Source organism: Heptranchias perlo, chromosome 21 (assembly GCF_035084215.1).
Source record: "Heptranchias perlo isolate sHepPer1 chromosome 21, sHepPer1.hap1, whole genome shotgun sequence".
In the NCBI taxonomy this organism is placed as follows: domain Eukaryota; kingdom Metazoa; phylum Chordata; class Chondrichthyes; order Hexanchiformes; family Hexanchidae; genus Heptranchias; species Heptranchias perlo.
In genome coordinates this window covers 36,772,847-36,800,768 of record NC_090345.1, presented here as the reverse complement: position 1 = coordinate 36,800,768, position 27,922 = coordinate 36,772,847, and the positions used below count along the sequence as shown (strand labels likewise).

At 41.9% G+C, this 27,922-nt stretch overlaps 1 protein-coding gene across 1 annotated transcript in view; it reads left to right on the top strand.

The window, feature by feature from the left end:
* hectd2 (HECT domain containing 2) overlaps positions 1-27,717 on the top strand; it is a 109,002-nt gene extending 81,285 nt beyond the window's left edge. The window contains exons 17-22 of the mRNA XM_068002479.1: positions 765-839; positions 2,225-2,312; positions 2,780-2,886; positions 14,543-14,658; positions 15,662-15,805; positions 21,764-27,717. Coding sequence (XP_067858580.1) covers positions 765-839; positions 2,225-2,312; positions 2,780-2,886; positions 14,543-14,658; positions 15,662-15,805; positions 21,764-21,884 — 651 coding nt within the window. The 3' untranslated portion in view covers positions 21,885-27,717. The remainder of the gene's footprint in view (positions 1-764; positions 840-2,224; positions 2,313-2,779; positions 2,887-14,542; positions 14,659-15,661; positions 15,806-21,763) is intronic.
* Positions 27,718-27,922: the final 205 nt, after the last annotated feature.

Here is a 27,922-nt window from a genome sequence, read left to right as displayed (position 1 = left end):
CCCCCCAGCATCCTTCTCTCCTGAAGTTGTTGACTCCTTACATTGGTGCTATTTCTCAGCTGCTAGCACCTACCAGTATTTTTCTCAAGTAGCCACACTTCTTTGTATGTGCATGGACAGTGAGTGTTGGCTGGCTATTCACAGCTGTGCGTAATCCTGTCCTCACCTAGTGTTCACCGGGTCACTGCATATCTGTCAGTAATGAGCATGCTGACTGATCTTTTCCTTCTCTTGGCATGTTGCCTCGGTTGAGAACCAACTAAGCGCAAACTGGGAATCAAACCCAGCATCCTCCTGGCCTGTTCTTTGTCCAGTTAAGATTTCGATCACTGTATCAAGAGTATTGATGTTCAAAATGTCATAAGAACGTAAATGAAGTTTCAGCTGCAAAGTACATAGAAAGCTGATGGGTGGATTTGTTACAAATGCAAACTGATGTCTTCAAGTGGCTCTGGGAATAGAGCAATACGTGTACAGTAATAGAAGTTTCACATTCGACTGCCAGTTAGAACTGAGGTTAGCTCGTTCACTGCAAGTAGATGGACTACTCACAGGAAGTGCCCTTCTGGGAAAGAGCAGAGAGCATCTTTTCTCCCTGCAAAGTGTCCCTCCTATTGGCTGCTCATGAAGGTGTCCTAAATGAAGCCTTCACACTCCTGAGGCTAAAGGGGCAATGTGACATTAAGCTATACTAGAATGACAGAGAATAACAATGAGTGAGCTTTATGAAATTAATTATTAATATTTTAATGCATCATTTGAAGGACTTGGCTCATGGACTTATGGCACTTATGAATTATGAAGGCAATATTGAGGAAGACTTTTGTTCCACATTTCAAGTAAGTTTTTAATTTTAATTTGATTTCAACCATCCTTTTTTATTATTGTGAATAAAATCTCTAATTAATAAATTGTCAAAATCCTGATGATGCAATATTGTGGAGATATTAATTATGCATGAAAATTAATGTTCTATAGCAAGAATGATGCAGCAGAATTTTGGACCAGTCTGATATTGTTCCCAGCCTGTTCCAATGAATTTCTTATTAATCATGTTCATTTGCACATGAATTTGCTGTGTTCAATTTGCTCCTTATTTATATACTTCAAAATATGAATGAGGGAAATTGTGGAAGTTTAACTTGGGCTCTTTTCATTGGAATGGAGTAAGTGGAGAGATCTGATAGAATGTATTCAGAATTGAGGATTCTTTTGGTTAGGTAACTAGGTGATATAAATTTAAGATCATCACCAAAAGAGCGAAGGAAGAGGTTAAAATATTTTTTTTAAACAGAGGATTGTTAAGACACAGAATGTCCTACCAAGAACAGTGACGGAAGCAGAACCATAATAGCTTTGAAAAGGGAAGTGGATAAATATTTTGGGAAAGAAAAAAGGGCACGGGGAAAGGGCAGGAGAATGGAACTTAAGTGGATAGCACTCTTAGAGCTTGTACAGGCATGTTGGGCCAAATGGCCTTCTGTGCTGTAAAATTCTAATGAAAGATGTGAAGTTAAGCACAATTGTCATGATATCACAATTAATTTTTAAATGTTTTTATCGCCCTACTGGAACAATCTAATTCTAAAATAATGCAACATTTTGCAACTGAGATTGTTCTGACATGAACAGAAATTAGGCCCATTATGCACAAACATTTCATGTGTTTGTATTAAATTTCTTTGCTATTGTAACAAAGGCACTGCAATATTTAAAACCAACAAATTAACTCCTCCATTAAAACAGAAGCAGACAACAGAATTCCATATGAATATGTTAAATGCTCATATGATATTCAAAGATCCTTATTTCAAGGCAATTGAGAGCCTCATGACTGGTGCATAAACCATTGGTGCCAATAGAGTATTTGTCTGTGTCCATGCTTATCCTGATAACTTTTAAACCCTTTCCTAACCAGATATTTATCCAGCTCTTTTTTTCTTGTTGAAGGAATTGTTTTTGCTGGCAGTCTATTCCACAAATTTCACTACTTAGAAAGTGGGGGATTCTTCTAATCTCCATCCTTCCTTGAGGCTTGTACGTTTTGTATTCCTCTAGTTCTCAGATGACAGCCTGATAAATCATCTGCTTTCATATGCATTACCTGAGTCTCTTGACATTTTACAGACTGTACCATACCACCTTTCAGTCCTGTTCTCCGATGGAAACTGATCACCTATTCATAGCTTTATCAGTTCATGATTTTATCCTACATTTATTTCAGGTATTTCAGGAAGAGTTTGGAACTATTAAATCATACAACCTCAAACCAGGCGGTGACAAAATCCCTGTAACCAATCAGAACAGACAAGGCAAGCAAGTGACAATGCTCTTCTACAGTCACATTTTACATTGCTATATGAATAAATGTCTAGTTTATTCACATACACGCTGAACAGCTTAAAACATTTACAAAGTTTTAATCAAAAAGTATTTTTAAAGTGTTTTTCTTTGATTTATTTTGCTTCATGCAATCTTTATAGGATTATCACTTGTCACACAATTGCCTGTGATCCATTTCTTACTGTATGAAAATTCTGCTGTCAGTGGTGTTGAAGCAGATAGCATGGTTTTATGATTGAGCTTGGCTGTGTAGTTCAATACCAAATTGATTTATTAAAAAATGTTAAAAGCATATAGACCCAACAATGTGAGTTAAAATAGCCAAACTCTTGAACACATTGTACCATTACAAAAACTAAATTAGATGCAGATTTGTTGAAAGCTAAGGGAGGAATAAACATCTTTTTACGTAATTAATATATTTTTCTTTTCCCAGAGTATGTACAACTTTATATAGATTTTCTTCTCAACAAGTCTGTATACAAGCAGTTTGCAGCATTCTATTATGGGTTCCACAGTGTCTGTGCCTCCAATGCTTTGATGGTAAGTGCTTATTTTCCAAGTTTTCAATTTGTTAAAGGTAGAAAACTTTTTAGTGCTGTCAGACTTTAATTTGATTGACTCAATTCTTGCAAGCAAGAAGAATGGTCTCAAGAGGAAAGTAATTTTAAGTGGGATGTATTTTAATACTTTCTACTATACTAAGCTTAATATTTCTGTTGAAATTTAAAATGTTTCTCGTTTCTAACTTGGATCTCATTATTTGACGTCGTCTATGTTTAAACATTTATTATTTCACGGCTGGCAAATTTGAGCATGGATCACATTTAACATTTTGCCCTAAAATTAACCATTGTGAAATTCATATTTTTACAGCAGTTCATTTTAAATTTCACTATATATTCTTTTAAAGGTACTGTATGTGCACAAACATGCTTCAGGGCGTTCTACTTTTACTCCACTATATATACAATTGCACATGATAAGGAGCTGTCTTCAAAACCATTCAAATGGAAGTTGTAATTCATGAATTGGGAACTATAAACTTTCTTTTGGGAAGTTCCCATTTGTTTTCTTTCTCTTGTTTCTGCTTTCTTTTTTTTAAAAAAAATGTCTGCATCCCTTTTTACTTTTTATATTATAGAAACAAAGTAACAACAAAACTATTAAAGCACCTTAACTGGCCATTTACCACACTGAATCCAAAAACAATGAAATGTCTGTGAACAATATAATATTCCTGCCCTTTACTTTTACAAATATCCAAAGTATTTAAAAACAGAATAAAGCTCACCACTGCCACAACTTAGAAGTATTTTTTAACTGGTGCAGCATTGCTTTCAACTATTAGTTTTTTTAATGGACTCATCTGAAGTATTTATTTAATCCACATTGATTCCTGCCTTTCTTGATATATATATAGTTGTAATGTTTTGATGTTGGCACTAAGGTATGTTGTTAGGGCAGAGTAGGGGGAACTTTATTCTGCAGCTGGCAGTGTTTAATGCTGATGATGCATGCCCAAAATAGGAAAATAATCCATTTACCTACTGCTGACATCCCTCGACTTGACAGGCACAAAGAGCGCCCAAGTATTACCAAGCTGTATTTTGAAATAGAAAACAAATATGCCTAAATTTAAATGGTTTTTGGTGGGACACTCAGAAATTTTGTACCTCAATAACCACCTGAACTTCTACCACACCTTTCACATAACAAAACCATCATAAGGCTCTTTGTACCCAAACAAACTTGAGGTGGGAACTAGCAGAGATTCCTGAAAGCACAGTCAAAATTATAAGAGGCCTTTGAAGATCAAAAGAGCGGTCGAAAGGTGGAGCTGGTTTGGAAGAGAATTCCTGAGCACGGGATAGCAGTCCGTTCAGCTACCAGTGATGGGGCAGGGCACACAGTCGACCAGGGTCAGAAGAGCGGAGGTTGCATAAGTAGGGTCGGGGAAGATTTCTCAGTTAGGGAGGAATACGTCCATGGAGGAATTTGAAAGTGAGGACAAAGATTTTAATGCCAGTCAACCAATGGAAATTGGCACAGTGGAGTATAATAGCAGTGCGGGATTGAGTGTGAGATAGGATAGGAGCAGGGATTGAATGCAGAAATTAGTGCAAGGTAGGATACGATTAAGGATGGGGAATGATAGCAGTATAGGATTAAGAAGGAAATGGGTTATGAGCAGCAAAGTTCTGGATGAGTTGGAATTTATGTATGGTAGAGCTCGGTAGCTGGCAAGGAGCGCGTTGGAGAAGTCAAGCCGGGATGTATCGAAGGTACAGATGAAAGTTTTGGTAGCAGTGGTGGTGAAGTTGGTGCATGGGAACTGATGGTAGAAGAATTTGGTCTTGTTGATGGGCTGAGTGAGAAGTTTAAAGCTCAGCTCAGGGTTGAGCAGGTCCGTGACGTTGCTTATCATTGGGCTCAGAGAGCAGCTAAGAAGGAATTAAGATCAGTTCCCTGGGCATGTAGGTCCTGGTGGGAACTGAACAGAATAGCCTCAGTCTTACTAATATTGAACTGGATAAAGATGTGGTTCCTCAAACATGTGATGCTGGACAGTTCGGTGACATAGGGTCGAAAGTGATAGCGGGGAGGTAAAGGTGGGTGTCAGCTGCATACATGATAAGCTGACCCTGTGCTTACGGATAATACCAAGAAACAGCACGTAAATGAGGAACAGGAAGGATCAAGGACGCAGTTTTCAGGCACTCTGGGTGATTGTGGAGAAGTGGAAGGTGAAGCCATTGAAGGAGATATTTTGGAAATTAGGGCAGGTGGAAGTGGAACCATGACAATGGTGGACACAGAGGCGAGGTGGTGAAAAAGAATGGGGAGTTGCACTATATCAGAAGCCATGGAGGAATGTTTGTAGTCATGTAGGATATTATTGGTGACAATGACCTGGGCAGTCCAGAAACCTGAACAAGAGGATTTAAATAGGGACTAATTGGAGAGGTGAGAGGAGGGCTGGAAGGTTTTTCCTCTTGACATTTAGAGAGAATGGCGAGGTTTGAGATGGTAATTAGAACAGGGGAGTGGAGAGTGTGCTGCTTAAGGATGGCATCTTTGAAAGGGTGAAACAATGCCTGAGGAAAGATAGAGGTTAATGTGGTTAGGAGCTGGGTCGGAAGGGCGTTGAGGAAGGAGCCATTGGGTCTTGTGGAAGAGATGTCTGATGAGGCTGAGGGGAAATAGAGCAAAAATTATTTGGTTCACAAGAAGAGGGCTGTGATGGGGAGAGGATCGTAGATTTCGGGAGCTAGGGAAATAATGGGGATTGAAGAGGCAGAGGAAGCCAAGCAGATTTCTCCAAAATGGAGAAATCCGTGAGCTCCTCAGTGTCAAAGATCAGGATGGAATGGGGAAGAGGGCCCTAAGGATGTTTTGTGGTTGTCCTTACCCTGCAGAATGTGCTGGAGTAATGGGATTTACCTGCAGAGAGCAAAAGCATGGTTGGCCAGCCAGATTTAGTGGTGGTTGAGCAGACCAGCCAAATGTTGGTGTGATGAAGCCTGTGGCCCTCAGATTTACAGTCGCAGAGATGATGTAAGGGACAGGAGGGGGGCAGGGAACTAGAGGGGTGTCAACGGTGTTGAAGGTAGCAAGGCAGCTATCAAGCAGGACGACAGAGACCTTGACATCATGGAGAGGAAATAGAGAATTAAAGAGGGTGCTGGTGGGAGAGTTCGGGGTAGTTTTTTTTTACAATAACGACATTGAGAGTAGAGTGGTTTAAGGCAGACAAAAGGATGTGGATGTGAAAGAAACTAGAAAGTGATCAAAAATCCTTTATTGGTGATTGAGTCCTTGGACATGTCAATGCCTCGCAAGGTGGCAAGGTTGAAGGGGTGGTTGTGCGTAGAGAGGTTTAGGTGTTGAGTGGGGACAGGAGAGCAGAGAAATCAGAGCAAAAGAGGCAGATAGAGTGGAGTTAAAGGTTGAAATCGCCGAGGATGAAGACCCAATTGGTACAGAGGCTGAAGATAATAGGGACGAGGCAGGCGAGGAAGTGAATTGCAGGGCTATTTGCAGGAATATGGGGAAAGAGCAGGGGAGTGGTTCTAATTGGATAGCCCTTTCGAAGAGCCAGCACAGGCACGATGAGCCAAATGGCCTCCTTCTGTGCTGTATGATTCTATGAAGTGAGTGGATGCCTTGAGGGGACAGTAGACCCAAAAAAATAAATGCTTGGAGGATGAGTAGAAAATGGCAAAGAAGTAAAGGGACAGGTCGAAGTGGGATTGGGAGATGAATGCTACACCACTGCCACAGCTGGAGATATAGTGGAATGTGTACCCAAGTGGGGTGGACACAATTGAGAAGGAAAGAGTCCCCATCAGTGAGCCAGGTTTCTGTTAGGTCCAGGTTGTCTATGCACTCGTTCAGGATTCATGGATGGAGGGGACCTTGTTCACCAGGGAATGCAGGACAAAATAGAATGGATGGGTATCAGTAGGCTCACTGGGAGGGCTCAGAGTTGTGGAGGAGTAGAAAGGGGACAGGGCATGATGTCGACCAATGAGACAGTCTACATTACTACTCTGGGAGTGACCAGTAGGTAGAGCGTACTTATGTCATGGGCTGATCAGGAAGTGACTCTGGCCTGAATGACAGTAGGATAGGAGATTGTGGGAGGGGTAACAAAAGGTTTGGTAGGGGAGGGAGCTGAGAGGGACGTGGTATATCAAGACCGGGATGGAGGTGGGGAGAGAGACCAGAAAGAGATGGTGAGGGTGAGACAGGAGTTGGGAAGGAGAAAAAGACTGTCAGCAGCAGACAGAGCTTGAACAGTAACCAGTACATGCCCACATGGACATGGAGCAATAGCCTAAGGAGTTACCTTTAAAGAACTCTTAAGATGTCCTTAGGATGAAGGCATAGGAAAGTTAGCCAAGCTCCCTTTCTCCTACAGCTTGATATTGCTTGTCAGAGTAGTGGCAGGCAGTTAGAGGGACTTTGGTTGGCAGCATCAAGCTGATGTGCATGATGGGCAGCAGAGAGGACGCAAGTTCTCATCGGCAAGATCGGCACAGAAACCGGCATAAATGCGTTAAGTGCAAGGAAATTCCAAGCAGTTGCATTATATCATTCTTATGCCACATATTTCATTGCCTAAATACATTAGTTACATTTTCTAATACAGTATTGAAATTAAACTAGAATAGAAACTGAATAATAGCTTTGCAAGATTAGCTGGCTCTCTATTTCACAGAAACATCCCAGTAGCCATTACTTGCATAATCCCTGGGTATCAATGAGGAATAATTATTCCCATTTGAGGTTATTATTGCTGCATGTGGTTATATTTGTTCTGATACCCCTGCTGCTTAAGTTAGCTCAATTGAGTCATCTGACTTTGAACTCCTTTGGTTAAAAATATCTCTCCCTCACCTCGCCAAATTCATCTGTGTACTCTGTCACTCTTTTAACCTTCATAACTCTCTAGGGGGTAAATTTTCTTCTATGTATAAAGTTTAAAAAAATATATTGTACAAAAGTATCATTATACTCCTCCCCAATTTAAACAATTTTGCTAAAGTACCATTATAAACCTTCTACTCCCCGTTTAGTGTAAGAATTTTAATTCAACTTTACACACAGAGCAAAACGTACCCCAGAGCTCTTGAACTTTTTGTCAAGCAAAATGGCGCCTATCAGCTGTAATGTCCCCTCTGCTGAAATCAGCATTCTGGGCAACTTCAGTGTTCACCATCACCAGTGCCTTGACATCTCCTTTTCTATTGATTGAACCAGCACAAATGCCAATTCCTTTGCTATTCTGAAAGACCTTAAATAGTGCGTCAATCAGCCTACCCATATCCTTGATCATTCCAATAATTTAACTCCAATCTCAACTCTTCCACTTTGCCTGTCTCCTCACTACTAGGCTTTACTGGCCACTGAATCATACTTATCTCTTACAGAATGCCCAGCACCAAATCACACTTTGTAAATTATTCTCATCTTGTTTGAATTTTCGGCAGCACCTCCCAACCCTGCGACCTCCATCGCCTAGAAGGACAAGGGCAGTGGGTTCATGGGAACACCATCATCTCCAAGTTCCCCACCAAGTCACACACCATCCTGACTTGGATACATAATAGACTTGTTAGCAAAATTAAAGCCCACGGGATTAAAGGGGCAGTGGCTGCATGGATACGAAATTGACTAAGGGACAGAAAGCAGAGTAGTGGTGAACGGTTGTTTTTCAGACTAGAGGGAAGTGTGCAGTCGTGTCCCCCAGGGATCAGTGTTGGGACCACTGCTCTTTTTGATATATGTTAATGACCTGGACTTGAGTATACAGGACATAATTTCAAAGTTTGCAGATGACACGAAACTCTGAAATGTAGTAAACAATGAGGAGGATAATGACAGATTTCAGGAGGTCATAGACAGATTGGTGAAATGGACAGACACATGGCAGATAAAATTTAACGCAGAAAAGTGTGAAGTGATTCATTTTGGTAGGAAGAATGAGGAGAGGCAATATAAACTAAATAGTAGAATTTTAAAGGGGGTGCAGGAACAGAGAGACCTGGGGGTGTACGTACACAAGTCTTCGAAGGTGGCAGGACAAGTTGAGAAGGCTATTGAAAAGGCATACAGGAACCTTGGCTTTATAAATAGAGGTATAGAGTACAAAAGCAAGGAAGTTATGCCCAACCTTTATAAATCATTGGTTAGGCCTCAGCTGGAGTAATGTGTCCAATTCTGGGCACCATGCTTTAGGAAGGATGTCAAGGCCTTAGAGAGGATGCAGAGGAGATTTATTAGAATGGTACCAGGGATGAAGGACTTCAGTTGAGTGGAGAGACTAGAGAATCTGTGGTTGTTCTCCTTAGAGCTGGGAAGGGTAAGGGGAGATTTGATAGAGGTATTCAAAATCATGAAAGGTTTCGATAGAGTAAATAAGGAGAAACCATTTCCAGTGGCAGAAGAGTCGGTAACCAGTGGACACAGATTTAAGGTAATTGGCAAAAGAACTAGCATGCAGGCACAGCAAGCAATTAGGAAAGCAAATAACATGTTGGCCTTTATTGCAAGGGGGTTGGAGTACAAGAGTTAGGAAGTCTCACTACAATTGTTCAGGGCTTTGGTGAGACCTCACCTGGAGTACTGTGTACAGTTTTGGTCTCCTTATCTAAGGAAGGATATACTTGCCTTAGAGGTGGTGCAACGAAGGTTCACTAGATTGATTCCTGGGATGAGAGGGTTGTCCTATGAGGAGAGATTGAGTAGAATGGGCCTGTAGTCTCTGGAGTTTCGAAGAATGAGAGGTGATCTCATTGAAACATATAAGATTCTAAGGGGGCTTGACAGGGTAGATGCTGAGAGGTTGTTTCCCCTGGCTGGAGAGTCTCGAACTAAGGGGCATAGTCACAGAATAAGGGGTCGGCCATTTAAGACTGAGATGAGGAGAAATTTCTTCACTCAGAGGGTTGTGAATCTTTGGAATTCTCTACCCCAGAGGGCTGTGGATGCTGAGTCGTCGAGTATACTCGAGGCTGAGATAGATAAATGTTTGGTTTCTAGGGGAATCAAGGGATATGGGGATCAGCCAGGAAAGTGGAGTTGAGGTTGAAGGTCAGCCATGATCTGATTGAATGGCGAAGCAGGCTCGAGGGGCCGTATGGCCTCCTCCTGGTCCTATTTCTTATGTTCTTTTGTTAACCAGAGGTGACATGAGGAAAACTTTTTTTAGGCAGCGAGTTGTTATGATCTGGAAAGCACTGCCTGAAAGGGTGGTGGAAGTAGATTCAATAACTATCAAAGGGAATTCGATAAGTACTTGAAGGGGAAAAGTTTACAGGGCTATGGGGAAAGAGCAGGGCAGTGGGACTAATTGGGTAGCCCTTTCAAAGAGCCGGCACAGGTACAATGGGACGAATGGCTTCATTCTATGCTGTATGATTCTATGATATCGCTGTTCATTCATTGTTTCCTGGTCAAAATCCTGGAGCTCCCTACCTAATTGCATTGTGGGAGCACCTTCACACTGACTGAGGAGATTCAAGAAGAAAGCCCACTACCTCCTCAAGGGCAACTAGGGATGGACAATAAATGCCAGCCCTGCCAGTGACACCCACATCCCAAGAATGTATATTAAAATATATGAAAGAAACACTGTCAGCCAACTGAGATGATGTTTGGAAATTCTTTGCTGCCTTTACTTGGTCCAACTGCTGCTGCTTTCACTCTATTGACCTTTCTGTCTTTGCCAGCGAAGTAACTGATACTATTCCAGCTGGCATAAAAGGTTTCACTTGTGCTGTTCTGTCAGATCAAGCACTACATTTTAGTTAAATCATGCTGTTGATTTGTTGTCTCTTGTAAAAATTCTGTCTAACATGTTGGATCAGCTGAAAGCATCCCTACCCAACTTTATCTCTGCTCATAACTTATGTAAATCTACTATTAGAGCTGTTAAATGTACCTTTATTCAAAAAGGAGCATTAGTTGGTGCCTCACTGCCCCTCAGCAGCCATTCCTTGGCTCCCATACTAAAGATGTCTCTCTTAACTTATATGATTCCTTCCACTTCCATCCATCCTTGTATTGGTGCTCCAGTTGCTACCTCTTCTAAAAAGACTTGTTTGCTCAATTTTTGCTCCCCAACTCTAATCTTGATCTTGGTAATGAACCTTTCACCGTTGCTCCATTCCGTTTGATAGACATCAAGCTTTATCCCTGCCAGGTCTTTTCAGAACCTCTGCTGTCGGAATTCCAATAAAACCTCTGATCCTGATGGTATTTTTCTCATTATCCCCAAGTTGTGTGCCCTGAACTTACCTCTACCCTATGTCATCTTTTTAGTCTTTCTTAGTCCCAGTTTACTTGTGTTTCTCCTCTATAAAGAAGGCGATCCCTCTTGCATTTCTAACTGCTGACTATTGCCTTTACATTAGTACTTTTTTATTTAACTCTCAAATTATCCATCATCGTGAAAGTTATAGGCTGGGATTGCCTATTTGGCAAGGTGAAGCGCCCCATTCCTGACCTTAAAATGGAGGGAAGTGTATGGATGAAGCAGCTGAAGATGGTTGGGCCAAAGACACTGCTCTGAGGAACTCTTGCAGCAATGACCTGTGACTGTGATGATTGAGCTCCATCAGCAACTGTAGGGTTTTCCATATTGCGTTCAATTGTTCTAGGGTTCCTTGGTGCTTTACTCATTCAAATGCTGCCTTGATGTCAAGGATAGTCACTCTCACCTCTCCTCTGACATTCAGCCCTTGTATCCATTCCTGGATCATGGCTGTGATGAGGTCTGAAGCCAAGTGTTCCTAGTGGAACGAGAATTGAGTTTTGGCAAACAGTGCAAATTCTCATATTTGCATAGTGGACAGTGTTCTAGCTCCATTGGAATAATTTAGCTAGGGGGGATGGCTAGTTTTGGTGTTTAGGTCTTCAGCACTACGGCTGGGATTTTGTCAGAATGCATTGCCTTCACCATGCCCAGTGCACTCAGCTGCTTCTTCATGTCACATGGAGTGAACCGAATTGACTGGATATTGACGTCTGTGAAGGTGGGGACTCCGGGTAGAAGCCAAGTAGGATTGCCAACTTGGCACTTTTGGCTGAAGATGCTTGTAAATGCTCATCACTTGCCCTCACATGCTGGGCTCCGCTATGGTTGAAGATGGGAATACTCCTGGAGGCTGCTCCTCCTATTAATTTCCTGATTGTCCACTACCATTCTCGACTGGATGTGATAGGGCTGCTGAGATTTGCTCTGATTCATTGTTTGTGGGAGTGCTTAGCTGTGTCTATCTCCTACTGCTTTTAGTGTTTGGCATGCAGGTAGCCCTGTTGTAGCTTCACTAGGTTGACGCCTCATACAAACGTAAGAGCAAAGGAAATAGGAGCAGGAGTAGCCATGCGGCCCCTCCAGCCTGCTCTGCCATTCAATAAGATCATGGCTGATCTTCGACCTCAACTCCACTTTCCCGCCCGATCCCCATATCCCTTGGTTTCCTTAGAGTCCAAAAATCTATTGATCTCAGTCTTGAATATACTCAACGACTTGGCATCCACAACTCTCTGGGGTAGAGAATTCCAAATATTCATGACCCTCTGAGTGAAGAAATTCATCCTCATCTCAGTCCTAAATGTCCAACCCCTTATCCTGAGACTATGTCCCTTAGTTCTAGACTCTCCAGCCAGGGGAAACAGCCTCTCAGCATCTACCCTGTCAAGCCCTCTCAGAATCTTGTATGTTTCAATGAGATCACCTCTCATTTTTCTAAACTCTGGAGAGAATAGGGCCATTCTACTCAATTTCTCCTCATAGGACAACCCTCTCATCCAAGGAATCAATCTAATGAACCTTTATTGCACCGCATCTAAGGCAAGTATATCCTTCCTTAGGTAAGGAGACCAAAACTGCACACAGTACTCCAGGTGATGTCTCAACAAAACCCTGTACAATTGCAGCAAGACTTCCTTACTCTTGTACTCCAACCTCTTTGCAATAAAGACCAACATTTGCCTTCCTAAGGTATGCCTGGTGCTGTTCCTGGCACACTCTTCTACACTTGTCTTTGAACCAGGGTTAGTCTTCCAGCTTGATGTAGTGGAGGAGTGAGGAATGCGTCAGGACTTCAGATTATATATTTTGATAGTATATAATTCTGTTGCTGTTGACTGCTCAAGAGTGCCTAGTTTTGGCTGCTCAATCTGTCCTTTCTCTGTCCCACTTAGCACAATGGATATACTACATTACACAATGGAGGGTATCATCACTCTCTGACCTTACCTTCACAAGGACTATGCAGTGGTCTCTCCTATCAATGATTTTATGAACAAATATATCTGTGACAGGTAGGCTGCTGAGGACGAGGTCAAGTGGCTTTATCATGTTGGTTGGCTTACCACCTGACACAGACCTAGCCTTCAGAACTTGGCCAGCTCAATCATAAGAACATAAGAACGTAAGAAATAGGAGCAGGAGTAGACCATATGGCCCTTCGAGCCTGCTCCACCATTCAATCAGATCATGGCTGATCTTTGACCTCAACTCCACTTTCCTGCCCGATCTCCATATCCCTTCATTTCCCTTAAAGTCCAAAAATCTATCTATCTCAGCCTTGAATATACTCAACGACTCAGTATCCACACCACCACCTGTACGTTCCCCTCCAAGTCACACAGAATCCTGACTTGGAAATATATCGCCGTTCCTTCATAGTCGCTGGGTCAAAATCATGGAACTCCCTTCCTAACAGCACTGTGGGAGCACCTTCACCACACGGACTGCAGCGGTTCAAGAAGGCGGCTTACCACCACCTTCTCAAGGGCAATTAGGGATGGGCAATAAATGCTGGCCTTGCCAACGACGTCCACATCCTACGAACGAATTTTTTTAAAAATCAAGAAGTAGGTTTCTGTCAACTTATCTTTATTTTCTTTATATTATAAAATCTGTGCAGATCAAAACACTTAAGACGTTAAGCTGGAATTGTTTTTATCAACCAATTCAATATTTCAAGATGTTAAAACAATTTAACCATTTTTAAAAGCAACGTGGGGCATTTTAAATAGCCCAGTCACATGCCGTCTGCGGAGTGCTGGTATACAATGTTTACCCACAGCTCCTTACATATCAAGTTCTTGACGTTAGCCAAGCCACAGTGACTGGAGACAAGGTGAGGTGCTTCCCCAAAGAGAGATATGGAGAGGGTGTCAACCAAGGTCACTCTTGTGTATCTCCACATGGATAATTACAGAGCTGTTAGAGCAGTATTAGAGCCTGGGAAGAGGAGTCTTACCCATTCTCTTGTCCAGAAAATGGTACTTGATATCTGGGGAACATCCATACGGTCATTAGTATTTTTATTGGCTAATCATTTTGCAAAATACTTATCTATTGTTTTTTACAATATAAAATCGCCTAACGTTTCCAGGCCAAAAAATGCTTTAATATTGCTAATGCAATAGTATCAAATAATATCTTTATGAGATAGTTTTCTTAACCTCATGACTTTCCAGTCAGATTTATTAGTTTATTTAACCAGGAAAGCCCGTTTCCGCGGAAGCTCTCAGGAAATACAGTGAGAATCTTATACTTTGATGTTTCATAGTATAAATATGATTCATTTCTTTGACAGTAACATGAGAGCAAAAGTTTCATTGTGGTTTCCAAGTGTGCAGAACAAATAGAAATAAAAGATTGGTTCTTCCACAGCTGCTTCTCCCAGAAGAAGTGGAAATTCTTGTCTGTGGGAGCCCTGAACTGGACATTTGCGCGCTGCAGAAGATCGCACAGTATGAGGGTTACTCCAAGGTAGACCCGACGATACGGTAAACAATCCCATTCTTCTGTTTGTAATTACCTGAGCTTTTTTTTTGTAATGGTGTCAGTTTTATACAGGACCTGGGCCTGATTTTCTCGAAATCAGAATGATATTGCTCCTTTACATAAAAGTGTACTGTAGCACTGTTGGGGCATGTTTAAACTTTTACATTGAAAGTACAAAAAAAAGTGTTTAAATACCTGTGTATAATATTCACACACGACATTCAGGACATCTATTCCCAGAGGTGTCAGTCATGGCTCAGTCATAGCACTCTCGCCTCTGAGTCAGATGGTTGTGGGTTCAAGTCCCTCTTGAGAAACTGGAGCACAAAATCTCCAGTGCAGTACTGAGGGAGTGCTGCAACCTCATCCATATCTACTCTAGCCATGCCATTGTTGCTGGGCTCTCCCTCGGCATGTCCACAAATCATTTTGGGAGCAGATCTTTGGGCAGCTATGAGAGGAGAGAAGGTCTGTGTAATGGTTCTGTTCATCCAATCCCTGAACATGAGAGTTTGCTGTACATTTGGCCCCACGGCCTCCATATTAGCCACGTGAGCATTCACAAGAGACTATTATACAAAGGATCTCTGTCACAGGATGCTCCACAGCAGAAGCCCCTGGAATTGCCCGGAGCTCCACGGTGAACTGCAGATCCGTGAAGCCATCATTCAGGACTGCGCAGACGTGAGTAGTGGACTCCTGCAGAGATGCCACTCGACCTTGCAGAATGCTATGGACAGGCGCAAATGACTGCAGATAACTCGTGCTCAGATAGCAACCTTTTATATGGGAGCCTCGCTCTGCTCCCTACTGGCATCAGGTTGGTCCTGGCTCCGTATTCAGTCTACACTTACACTATTACTGCAGTGTCAATGCAAAGCAGAACTGCTTCACGCTGATGTTACTGTTGTAATGTGAATGCATCCTTAGCCTAATAGATTACGAATGTATACTCCCTGTATAAACCATATTGTCATATTTATTGCTCCCATCTTTCTTCGGTAGGTACTTTTGGGATGTGGTTTTAGGATTCAGTCTTGAGCTCCAGAAACAGCTTTTACATTTTACTACAGGAAGCGATAGAGTTCCAGTCGGAGGACTTGCTGATCTTAGTTTTAAAATCACGAAGATTGACGTGCCCACTGATTGGTAAGATGTCTTCATTATTGCGATTGCCATTTGTTGCATTGTTACCTACTCTTTGGATCTCAAAGTCCACAATTACTTACGACATAGTTTAGACTACTGGGAAACACAGCTAATAAGAAATGTGGGTCCAACAATTGAGTTGCTGCCTCCCACACTAGTCCACCAAAAGATGACATTATAAAAGCTAATTAAGAAAAAAGTACTGGGGGTAATTTTAACCCAACTCACCAGGCAAGAAACCATTGACTTCAATGGAGAGTAAAATCGGATGGGGTGCAAAACTAGTATTGCACCTGATCCCCTCAGTTTCCCGATGGGCGGGTTAGGTTAAAATTGTCCCAACCAGCTTTGGTGCATTGATTGCAGCCTCAGACAATAGCCACACAGTATAATGCAGAAAACATGCAACTGGACACACAAAGCAGTGTAGCATATAGACAAAGATGTGATTCCTCTCATTTTTGTGTTGCCATCTGAAATGGGCCAACTTCAATGCTGGATGGAGCCAAAATGATCAAATTCATTCAAATATAATAAAATACAGCCCTCCCCTCTGATCCTCCCAAAGGGGGAAACCAAGGGCATGATTTTAACCCAGAAGAATGGGTGGGTTGGGGGTAGGGAGGCAGTAGAAATTTTAAAAGTTGGGAGCAGGAACGAGTCCTGGCTCCAACGCGCCGAAAAATGAGTTTCACCCAGACGCATCTGTGTGCGCACGCTTCGGAAACCCAGAAGTCCCGTCGGCAATTAAAACCGACAAAGGGGGAATTAAGATAGTTGAAGTACTTAAATCAATTAAACTTGTGGGGATTGAGGCAGACAAATGATTTTAACTCTGCCTGAACATGTCACCCGTGGCCTCTGAAACACGCCATGGAAACGGACGTGAATTACAGCCGTTTGGACATTTACACCAGTGATTGACAAATGGGGATAAAAGGTGAATTTTTGCAGCAGGACAAGCAGTTCTCTCATCAAACCTATGGCTAGAAGTTCTTAGTGTTTAGACTCAGCTTTCTTTGTTCATACTCAGAATTCTTCTGTTCAGACATATTTGCCTGCATTTTAGACCCCCTCAAACTGACACTATCAGGATGGGGGGGTTAAGGGAAATAGGTCCTTCCTATCCACTCTATCCAGGCCCCTCATAATTTTGTACACCTCAATCAAATCACCCCTCAGCCTCCTCTGTTCCAAGGAAAACAAACCCAGCCTATCCAATCTGTCATAATAGCTAAAATTCTCCAGTCCTGGCAACATCCTCATAAATCTCCTCTGCACCCTGTCTAGGTCAATTACATCCTTCCTGTAATATGGTGACCAGAACTGTGCGCAGTACTTATGCTGTGTTTTATACACTTCCAGCATAACAACCCTGCTTTTATATTCTATGCCTTGGCTAATAAAGGAAAGCATTCCATATTAATACCTTATTTACCTGTCCTGCTACCTTCAGGGATCTATAGACATGCACTCCAAGGTCCCTCACTTCCTCTACACCTCTCAGTATCCTCCCATTTATTGTGTATTCCCATGCCTTGTTTGCTCTCCCCAAATGCATTACCTCACACTTCTCCGGATTGAACTCCATTTACCACTTATCTGCCCATCTGACCAGTCCATTGATAGCTTCCTGCAGTCTACAGCATTCCACCTCACTATCAACCACACGGCCTATCTTTGTGTCATCCGCAAATTTCTTAATCGTGCCCCCTACGTTTAAGTCCAAATCGTTAATGTGTACCATAAAAAGCAAAGGACCTAGTGCCGAGCCCTGCGGCACCCCACTGGTGCCTTCCAGTCGCAAAAATACCCATCGACCATTACCCTTTGCTTCCTGCCACTGAGCCAATTTTGGATCTAATTTGCCACATTCCCTTGGATCCCATGGGCCTTTACTTTTTTGACCAATCTACCATGTGGGACCTTGTCAAAAGCCTTGCTGAAATCCATGTAGACTACATCAATTGCGCTACCCTCATCAGTCCTCCTTATCACCTTCTCGAAAAATTCAATCACGTTAGTTAGACACGACCTCCCCTTAACAAATCCGTGCTGACTGTCCTTGATTAGTCCGTGCCTTTCTAAGTGACGGTTTATCCTGTCCCTCAGAATTGATTCCAATAATTTGCCCACCACCGAGGTTAGGTTGACTGGCCTGTAATTACTCAGTCTATCCTTTGCTCCCTTTTTAAACAACGGTACAGCGTTAGCAGTCCTCCAATCCTCCGGCACTACGCCTGTATCCAGTGAAGTTTGGAAAATGATTGTTAAAGCCTCCGCTATTTCCTCCCTGGTTTCTTTTAACAGCCTGGGATACATTTCATCCGGCCCTGGTGATTTATCCACTTTGAAAGATGCTAATCCCCTTAATACTTCTTCTCTCACTATGTTTATCCCATCCAATATTTCACACTCCTCCTCCTTAACTTCAATCCCTGTATCATCCCTCTCCTTTGTTAAGACAGAAGCAAAGTATTCATTAAGAACCATACCCACAACCTGCCCCTTGAAGAGAACATACAGTAATAATAATCATCGCAGAAGTAATGTTGCGATGAGCTACTGAGGTGTGCAACAGATCAATCGGTGATAACATCAGCCCATGTTGTGTGTGAGAGATGTTAAAGTTCTGTCACCAGACGTTTGCGGGGTGCCAGTCTCTGCATCCCCAGTAGGCAGGCACTCCACTGTCCGGCTTATGTCCAATGCCTCCTCCTCCGCCTCTGAGGGCCATGATTTGTGAAGGCCTCCCTCCAGTCCTTGCCCTCTCTCTTGCATTTTGTGCTTTTTTTTAATTCATTCATGGGATGTGGGTGTCGCTGGCAAGGCCAGCATTTATTACCCATCCCTAATTGCCCTTGAGAAGGTGGTGGTGAGCCGCCTTCTTGAACCACTACAGTCCATGTGATGAAGGTTCTCCCACAGTGCTGTTAGTTAGAGAGTTTCAGGATTTTGAACCAGCAACGCTGAAGAAACGGCGATATATTTCCAAGTCGGGATGATGTATGACTTGAAGGGGAACGTGTAGGTGGTGTTCCCATGTGCCTGCTGCCCTTGTCCTTCTACGTGGTAGAGGTCGCGGATTTGGGAAGTGCTGTCGAAGAAGCCTTGGTAAGTTGCTGCAGTGCATCCTGTGGATGGTACACACTGCAGCCACTGTGCGCCGGTGGTGCAGGGCGTGATGTTTAGGGTGGTGGATGGGGTGCCAATCAAGTGGGCTGCTTTGTCCTGGATGGTGTCGAGTGTCGTTGGAGCTGCAGTCATCCAGGCAAGTGGAGAGTATTCCACTCCTGACTTGTGCTTTGTAGATGGTGGAAAGGCTTTGGGGAGTCATGAGGTGAGTCACTTGCCGCAGAATACCCAGCCTCTGACCTGCTCTTACAGCCACATCATTTATGTCGCTGGTCCAGTTTAGTTTCTGGTCAATGGTGACCCCCAGGATGTTGATGATGGGGGATTTGGCAATGGTAACGCCATTGAATGTCAAGGGGAGGTGATTAGACTCTCGCTTGTTGGAGATGGCCATTGTCTGGCGTGAATGTTACTTGCCACTTACCAGCCCAAGCCTGGATGTTGTCCAGGTCATGCTGCATGCGGGCATGGACTGCTTCATTATCTGAGGGGATGCGAATGGAACTGAACACTGTGCAATCATCAGCGAACATCCCCATTTCTGACCTTATGATGGAGGGATGGTCATTGATGAAGCAGCTGAAGATGGTTGGGCCTAGGACACTGCCCTGAGGAACTCCTGCAGCGATGTCCTGGGGCTGAGATGATTGGCCTCCAACAGCCACTACCATCTTCCTTTGTGCTAGGTATGACTCCAGCCACTGGAGAGTTTTCCCCCTGATTCCCATTGACTTCAATTTTACGAGGGCTCTTTGATGCCACATTCGGTTAAATGCTGTTTTGATATCAAGGGCAGTCACTCTCAACTCACTCTGGAATTCAGCTCTTATGTCCGTTTGGACCAAGGCTGTAATGAGGTCTGGAGTCTCCTACAAGGGGAGAAAGTACAGACATGTGAGTGAGGGTGGCGTGGTCACTTGATGGATGCATTGCTTTGGGTCAGGATGACAATGAAGCAGATGCATCAGAGGGTGACTATCAGACAGATTGCTCACACTGCATCAGGATTGGGGTGAGTGGGAGAGGTGGGTGCACAAATCGGGGGGTGAAGAAGTGCACAGAAATTGAAGGTAACTCGAGACTGAGCCTGAAGTGGGTGTGAGGAGTGATGTGATGGAGTAGGCTTCACAGGGCAGTGTGAGGGGGGGTACTGTTCACCACGGAATGCAGGTCAGTCTGTAATTGTACTCACTTTTCCTAACCTGGTTAGGTCATTAAATCTCTTTCTGCATTGAAGCCACGACCGGGGCACCGTGCTTCTGCTGATGACCTGGTCTGCCACCTCCAGCCACACCTTCTTCGTAACAGATCCAGGTTTCTTGCTCCTGTTGGCTGGATAAAGCACCTCCCTCCTGCTTCTCACTGTGCCCAGCAATGTTTCCAGGGCAGCATTGGAAAACCTGGGAGCTGGCTTGGTTCTGGAACATTGCATGGTAATTTTAGCCTCCTTTCTCCTTCAAACTGCATTGTTGGAGTGGCCCTTTAAATAGTGGGCTTTAAACGCATCATGCAGGTGTGCAGTCCGCCAGCTGGGCAGCTTGAGGACTCGAAACCCAGAAGTTCAGTTAAGTGGCTTCAATTGAGTCGCGATCGCTCGGGAAACCGCACGATTTTTTTCTCCATGTTTCCCACCCGATTATTGACCCCTCCCTCCCCCCCCACCCCCGCCGCTAAGATCCTGCAGCCATGTTAAAATAATGCCCCAAGTCTTTTAAAGTTGTCACTCACATTACAATTATAATAGAAATCCTGTCCTCTTACAAAACAATCTGTTGAATAAAACAACAAAACACAATGCCTGTAACATTGTATTGGGATTCAGCTAACTTCAGTCTTTACACTTGACTTCTGATGTCATCTGCGCTTGTTGATCAAGTTAAATTTTTGTATCTCACTCCCATGTAGCCATTGCTCTATGATTATCTTCTACTTAAGGTCAAAAGTAGTTATGTTCTATCTTGATGCGTCATCCAGAACTAACAGCATACATGCTTAGTGTATTTTCATGTCAAGACCATATTTCCAGCTTTTGAATCATTCTATGTTTTCTATCGAGTATTGTGCAGAGCTGTGGCTTCTATATAGATAGGGGAAAATCAACAGAAAAATTGGTGAAGCTTTTTCAATTACTATCAATCCTTACTGTACTGTAGATAAACTGATTTTAAAAGTCAAGTTTATACTGGTTTTGGTAATTTGGCACAATTCTTAGTAATGATATCTTGCAATTACAAACTTAAGGATGCGTTTACATTGCAGCTAATGGTCTGATACTTGTAGCTGCAGTTTGGGTCCCAGCCAAGTAGAACCCTGTTCACATTGCTTGGCTCCTACCAGGCTGGAACTTAGGAAAGACCTCTGTGTCTGTACATGTCTGGATACATCCATCCCAAAAGCAGCAGAGAGCATCTCTGTTCTCTAAACATTAAATCAAGGGTAGACCCCCTATGCTTTTTGCAAATCAGGTTTGGCACTGCACTAGATTTATACGGTGTCAAAGTGAAGTGATGTGGAACTACCTCCTCCAGGGAGCCTCACTCTGGAGTCTGGCAGGGCCCTAACTCCGGATTTACAATACCAGTTTAGGGCCAGTACAAAGCTGAAATCACACTGCTCCAATGCTAAACTTGCAATGTAAATACACCCACGAAAGGGTATTAGTTGTGAATAAAATGACAGTACACCTACAAACACGTCTTGTTTTGTATCTACTTTTCTAAACCACGCTAAGCACAGATTCTTGAGTAGGAGGTATAAGGAAAGGTTCTTTTCTAAACAGTGAGTAAACAAGCCTTTCTAAAGTTCACCTTTCTGATCCTACAGGTTACCGATCGCCCACACCTGTTTCAATCAACTCTGCCTGCCTCCATACAAGAATAAGAAAGAACTCAAACAGAAGTTAACAATTGCTATTTCAAATGCAGCGGGCTTTGGTCTGGAATAACAAGGGAACAACTTTACTACAACAACAATTTGCGTTTATATAGAGCTTTTAACGTCGAACAATATTCCAAGATTGGTGCAATTTACTTGCTGGAAGTGGTGTTTCACTTATTTTAGGGTTAGTGGATCCCAATAATTTAAGTTTTGTTCAATTTAGTTGTTTTTACCATACAAAACCTAACTTTACAGTGAGCTCTGGGAAACCAAAAAAGAAAACAGATTTTTAAATACTGCAGAGCACTATAACTTTTTGTGATGTACAGTAATATTTGTTAAAGTAGATTAATATTCACTGTGAACAATAGCCATTGTGTCTTACCTGCTTCAGATTTGGAGCAAGCCTTGTCTTTGAGTTGTACGGCTAGTTTTTGAGCACGCCCTGAATTGGGATCATATTGATCCATCTACCATAGCAGCGAAACCATTAGATAGACAAGTTATTGGATATTACGGCAACTGAACTCTAAATCAGCCGTGAGCTAATGACCCAGAAATCAAGTCCTCGAGCTGCATCATTAAGATGTTAACTTTGTCATGATCCCATGATTTTATTGGGCCATAATTTGCTGTAGCAGGGCATCTAACAGCGTCTGCCGTTAGTTAGACTTGTCCTTGCATGTTTAGGTTTTTAAATTTTTTTGTGTGGCAAGTTGCTGAAAGTGTGAGCTGATAACGGGGCAGTGAGGGAAACAGGGCATCTGGGACTTGAGTGAACAGGGCAAGCAACTGTGCATCTCCTTAACCAATCAGATTAAAGAATTGTGAAATTAACAGCGCAAGGTCTAAGAAGGAAGTGTGAATCAGAGTGGGTGAATTCAATGTCAAATCAGGTACAGAAAGAGAAATAAAGAGAAAGAGAAAAAAGAGACAGAAAGGAAAAGTAAAAAAAAATTAAATTTTACATTTTTAAAATCTCCAACAACAATTAAAACCCAAAGGAATGAGACTCCACATTTGTAATTGTTAATTTTCAGTGCCAGAGAGGTTGACTGGCAATAATTAACACTTATCGCATTGTTAAAAGGGTGCTTAGATTGAAATGGACAAGACTTAACTTTCTGTGGCGAGTTTAGTTCATATCTACCGCGCAAATACAGCAACTTCACGACATTCGATGCATGTCAATGGTGAGGTAGACAGCGAAGCAAACAGCAGAACAGCGCAACTCGGACAGCAACTTTTCGATTTCCACGTTTAACCATGCATCTGACCCTCGTCTGACGCTGCTGATGTATTTGAGCATAAATAATAGCAAGCGCCATTAGCCTCACCGTTATTTTGACGGCAAATTCTCACCCAATTTTTCCTGTCGCAATATGGGAGGAACTCAGCACCTAAATCTTCAGCCTTGCAGGACTGAGAGATGAAAGTATACACTCCAACGATCACACCCTACCAATGCAGCCAAGATGTCTGGGGTACACACCCTCTGCCGGCCTGCTGCCGCTCAGTTGCACACATGCAATTTCTCCATGATAAACCAATGGAAATGATCCCACCTATTCGCAATACAAAACAAGCCACACACAGGCAGCATTCACCCTGCAAAGTCCCAGCAGCTGATTCAAAGCTGAAATTCACAGTTAAACTAATGACTGGTAAAGAAACAACCAGCAGGAGCACATCTGTATTTATTTTCTCTGAGAGTGCTGAATGTTATGTGACCTTTCCTGCCCCCTGCACCCACTTCTTCTTCCCCTTTCTAGGAACAACTTGGGACATAAATAAAACTGCTGAGCTTGGTCTCAAAAGCAACTTAGCCCCATTCCCACAAAGCAACTCCTCAAGGAGGTACTTGTGAATAGCAGATCTTTTTATGGAATCGGCTCACACACTGCTGATGACAGTGTAGTAATATTCTTGTTGATGGTAGTTTTATTACTCAGTAATGTGATACTGTAATTTTCACCTGATGGTCCTTACCATGTATTGTACTTTATAATCATTTTGAAATTGAGAGTTGCCTTTGAATGAATAGAATATTGAACAAATGATGGTGCATCATCAATGTTTTATTTATGTGGAATAATATTGGTAACATACCGATTGGTGCACCATCCTATACACATGGAGATTTGTGGCAGTTGAACATTATTACCAGATTTAATAACCTAGTAATGAGACACTGTTGTTTGATTTCTTACTGCTACAATTTAGGATCAAGTTTGACAGCACAATGATAAGACCGATGATTCAGTTTTAGGATGTTATCTTAACGTTATTTGAATATTTCTAAAACTGAGATTGATAGATTTTTCTTAGGCAAGGGTATTAAGGGTTATGGAACCAAGGCAGGTAAATGGATTTAAGATACAGATCAGCCATGATCTAATTTAATGGCAGAACAGGCTCGAGGGGCTCAATGGCCTCTTCCTGTTCCTATGGTAGTATTGAGATATCGACTTCTTCTAAAAGAAGAGGTGTTATTTGTGCAGGAATGGGACTGCTAACAATAGGTAATGACTTATTCTTAGTGCGGGGTAACACTGTAGAGTACTCAGCAAGAATTTACGGATTAGGATTTATTCTCATACAGTATTTTGCTTTTCTTGAAAAAAAATTTTAGAACTTAATTTTGTAAAATAGTAATTTTGCAACAAAAGATTTATACTAAAATCTTATGAAATTGGAAATGTTTGGTGTTTAACAAAAAGTTATTTTTACATCAAAGCTCATGGTTGAGCAACAACTGTAAAAATTGTCAGATCTGAAAAGTTGTGCACTACCTGTGCTGCTGAAGGTGGTATTATTTTAATTTCATATATATATATATATATATAATATATTAGTTACATGCACTCTTATAGTGAGATGGAAAGTACATTTTTAAGTAAATACCATAATATATACAGGTTGCACCCATGTATTGCTGCCGCTTGGTTCTTAGATGTGAACAATTTGTTTCATATAGATTTTAATAGAAGGAGGCCCATTTGACCAAACGTTCCTGTGCCATTGCCAGCTCCGCACTCTAATCCCATTTCCCTGCATCCTTTAATATTATTCCTCTTCACTGTCTCTTAAACATGTCTGGCTCAGCTTCAATTGCCACTATTGGTAATAAATTCCATAGTCCCTTTTTTGTTTTTAGTGCTAATCCTGAGTTTAGGCCTCCTTATTCACCAACCAATGAAAATAATTTTTCACTATTAGATCCCCTCCCCATAACCTTCAGTGCTCCAGTGATATCGCCCTAGTTTTTCAAATACCTCATAGCTATATCCATACATCACTAGTATAATCCTAGTGAATATATGTTGCCCGTTTCCCATGGCTCCAATAGCATTTCCATATCACACCAAAACTGTACATGATACCCCAACTATGACCTGACCAGTGCCTTGTATTACTCCTTTGTATTTAGTACCTCCAGATATAAAGTACGAGCCATAAGAAAAAAACTTGGGTTTTATAAATGGGGGCATAGAGTACGAGGGCAAAAACATAACAATAAGTATATACAAGACAATAGCTAAAGTACTTTGTGCAGTTTTGGATGCCCCATTATTGAAAAGGCATCAACACCAGTCTACTGTGTAGATTCACCATGGATGATAAACTATAGTTTTGAGAAGAGACTTGAGATACTGGGAATATTTTCACTGGAGCAGAGAAAGCTAATGGAGGACATTACTCAAAATTGGCATTCAGGTGTTTTTGCATTATACATTGGCTGTCAAGTGCTTGGCGACGTCCTGAGTGCGTGAAAAGCACAATGGATGCAAATTTTTTTTTTTTCTTGCTTCTTTACAAACACATTTGCTGAACGCAGTAAGACTTCAAACTTTCAAAGTACAGCTGACCTTCCCCTACTTCCAGATATTGATTGGCGTTGGTTAGAATAGATACAGCAATCAGTATTACTTTACTGAAGGGGGCTGTCTCATCTGGAACAAATGTCCTCCTAATGAACCAAGCTTCATATCTGGAATTCAGGCACCTCCCACTATTTTACATCCGTTTGCTCCCAAGTTCCCTATATGCATTCACCTGTGGGCGAAACTCTGCTCAGGAGTTCACAGAATTAGCCCTGCAATGTAACTGTTAAAAATGGTATGGCAGACCACTTTATTTTCACTGATGCTAGCCCATTTGTCCAGTTTGCTTCAGAGTGTGTACATTACCAACTCATTGAAGGATTTACAGCAGTCATATGCAGATGGATTGTTCCATTCTTTCTTTTTATTCTAATACATATTTGGAAATTGTGATCAAATCTGTCAAAAAATCAATGATGCCAAATCTGGGTAATATAGGCCATTCATATCTCGTGCTGCACACCGTATAGTTGAACAAGATCTTTCTGCAATGTTTGATTCTGGTGAAATTCTCTTAGTCTGGTTCTCAGTGCCTTGTTTCTGTCTACTTTTACATCGAGTCTACAGCACAGACACAGGCCGTTCGGTCCAACTAGTCTATGCCGGCGATTATGCTCCACACGAGCCTCCTCCCTCCCTACTTCATCTAACTCTATCGGCATACCCTTCTATTCCTGTCTCCTTCGTGTGTTTATCTAGCTTCCCCTAAAATGCATCTATGCTATTTGCCTCAACTACTTCTTGTAGTAGTGAGTTCCACATTCTTACCACTCTGGGTAAAGAAATTTCTCCTGAATTCCCTATTGGATTTATTAGTGATTGTCTTATATTGATGACCTCTAGTTTTGGACTCCCCCACAAGTGGAAACATTTTCTCTACATCTACCCTATCAATCCCTTTCATCATCTTAAAGACCTCTATCAGGTCACCCCTCAGCCTTCTCTTTTCTAGAGAATAGAGCCCCAGCACTGTTTAGTCTTTCCTGATCAGCCTCTATAACCTTTTTATAATATGGAGACCAGTGCACAGTACTCCAAGTGTGGTCTAACCAAGGTTCTATGCCTGTTTAACAGAACTTCTCTGCTTTTCAATTCTATTCCTCTAGAAATGAACCCCAGTGCTTGGTTTTCTTTTTTATGGCCTTATTAACATGTGTCTCTGCTTTTAGTGATTTGTGTATCTGTACCCCTAGATCCCTTTGCTCCTCTACCCCATTTAGACTCTTATTATCCAAGCAGCATGTGGCCTCCTTATTCTTCCTACCAAAATGCATCACCTCACACTTATAAATATTGAAATTCATTTGCCAATTACAGGCCCATTCTGCAAGTTTATTAACGTCTTCTTGCATTTTGACGCATTCTTCCTTTGTATTAACTTCACCCCCCAATTTCGTGTCGTCTGCAAATTTTGAAATTGTACTTCCGATTCCCACGTCCAAGTCATTGATGTAAATTGTGAACAACAGTGGTCCCAGCATCGATCCTACCTTTTTGCCAGTCTAAGTAGCTACCCTTAACCCCTACACTCTGTTTTCTGTTTTGTAGCCAGCTTGCTATCCATTCCGCTGCCTGTCCCCTGACTCCACATGCTGTGACCTTAGTCATGAGTCTACAACTTTATCAAATGCCTTTTGAAAATGCAAATATATTACATCTACTGCATTCTGCTTGTCTACTCTTTCTGTTACTTCTCCAAAGAATTCAATAAGGCTGGTCAAATATGACTTTCCCTTCTCTAGGTAGCACTGTGGCTTTGTGATTCTAGTCTGCGTTATTAGTAGGAAATCTATTAACTGGAAAGTAGCAACAATTGAATATTGCACTGTGTGTGATAGTGAAAGTATTGTTCATAACAATATAGGATATTATGATGTGCTATTTATTTATTGCTATATGTTTTATGTGAATAGAAACCAGTTGTGATTATTTCTGTACTTGAATGCTAATTTTGTAATCCATTTTAATAAATCTGTTTAGAAAATTGATCTTTTTTCCTTTAGGCAGTTTGCATGAATTATAATCATTTATATGGGTTTGATTTAAAAGCTCTTCAAAAATCATCAAGTTCATTAAAAGACAGCAATTAGCACTTCATTAGTTGGACTAGTACATTTTTTTTGCATGACACTGGCTGACCACAGAATGGCCACAAAATCTCAGTTTAAATGTTACAAATAGCAATTCCAGTGATAGAGAAATCATGTAAGTATAAACTTAA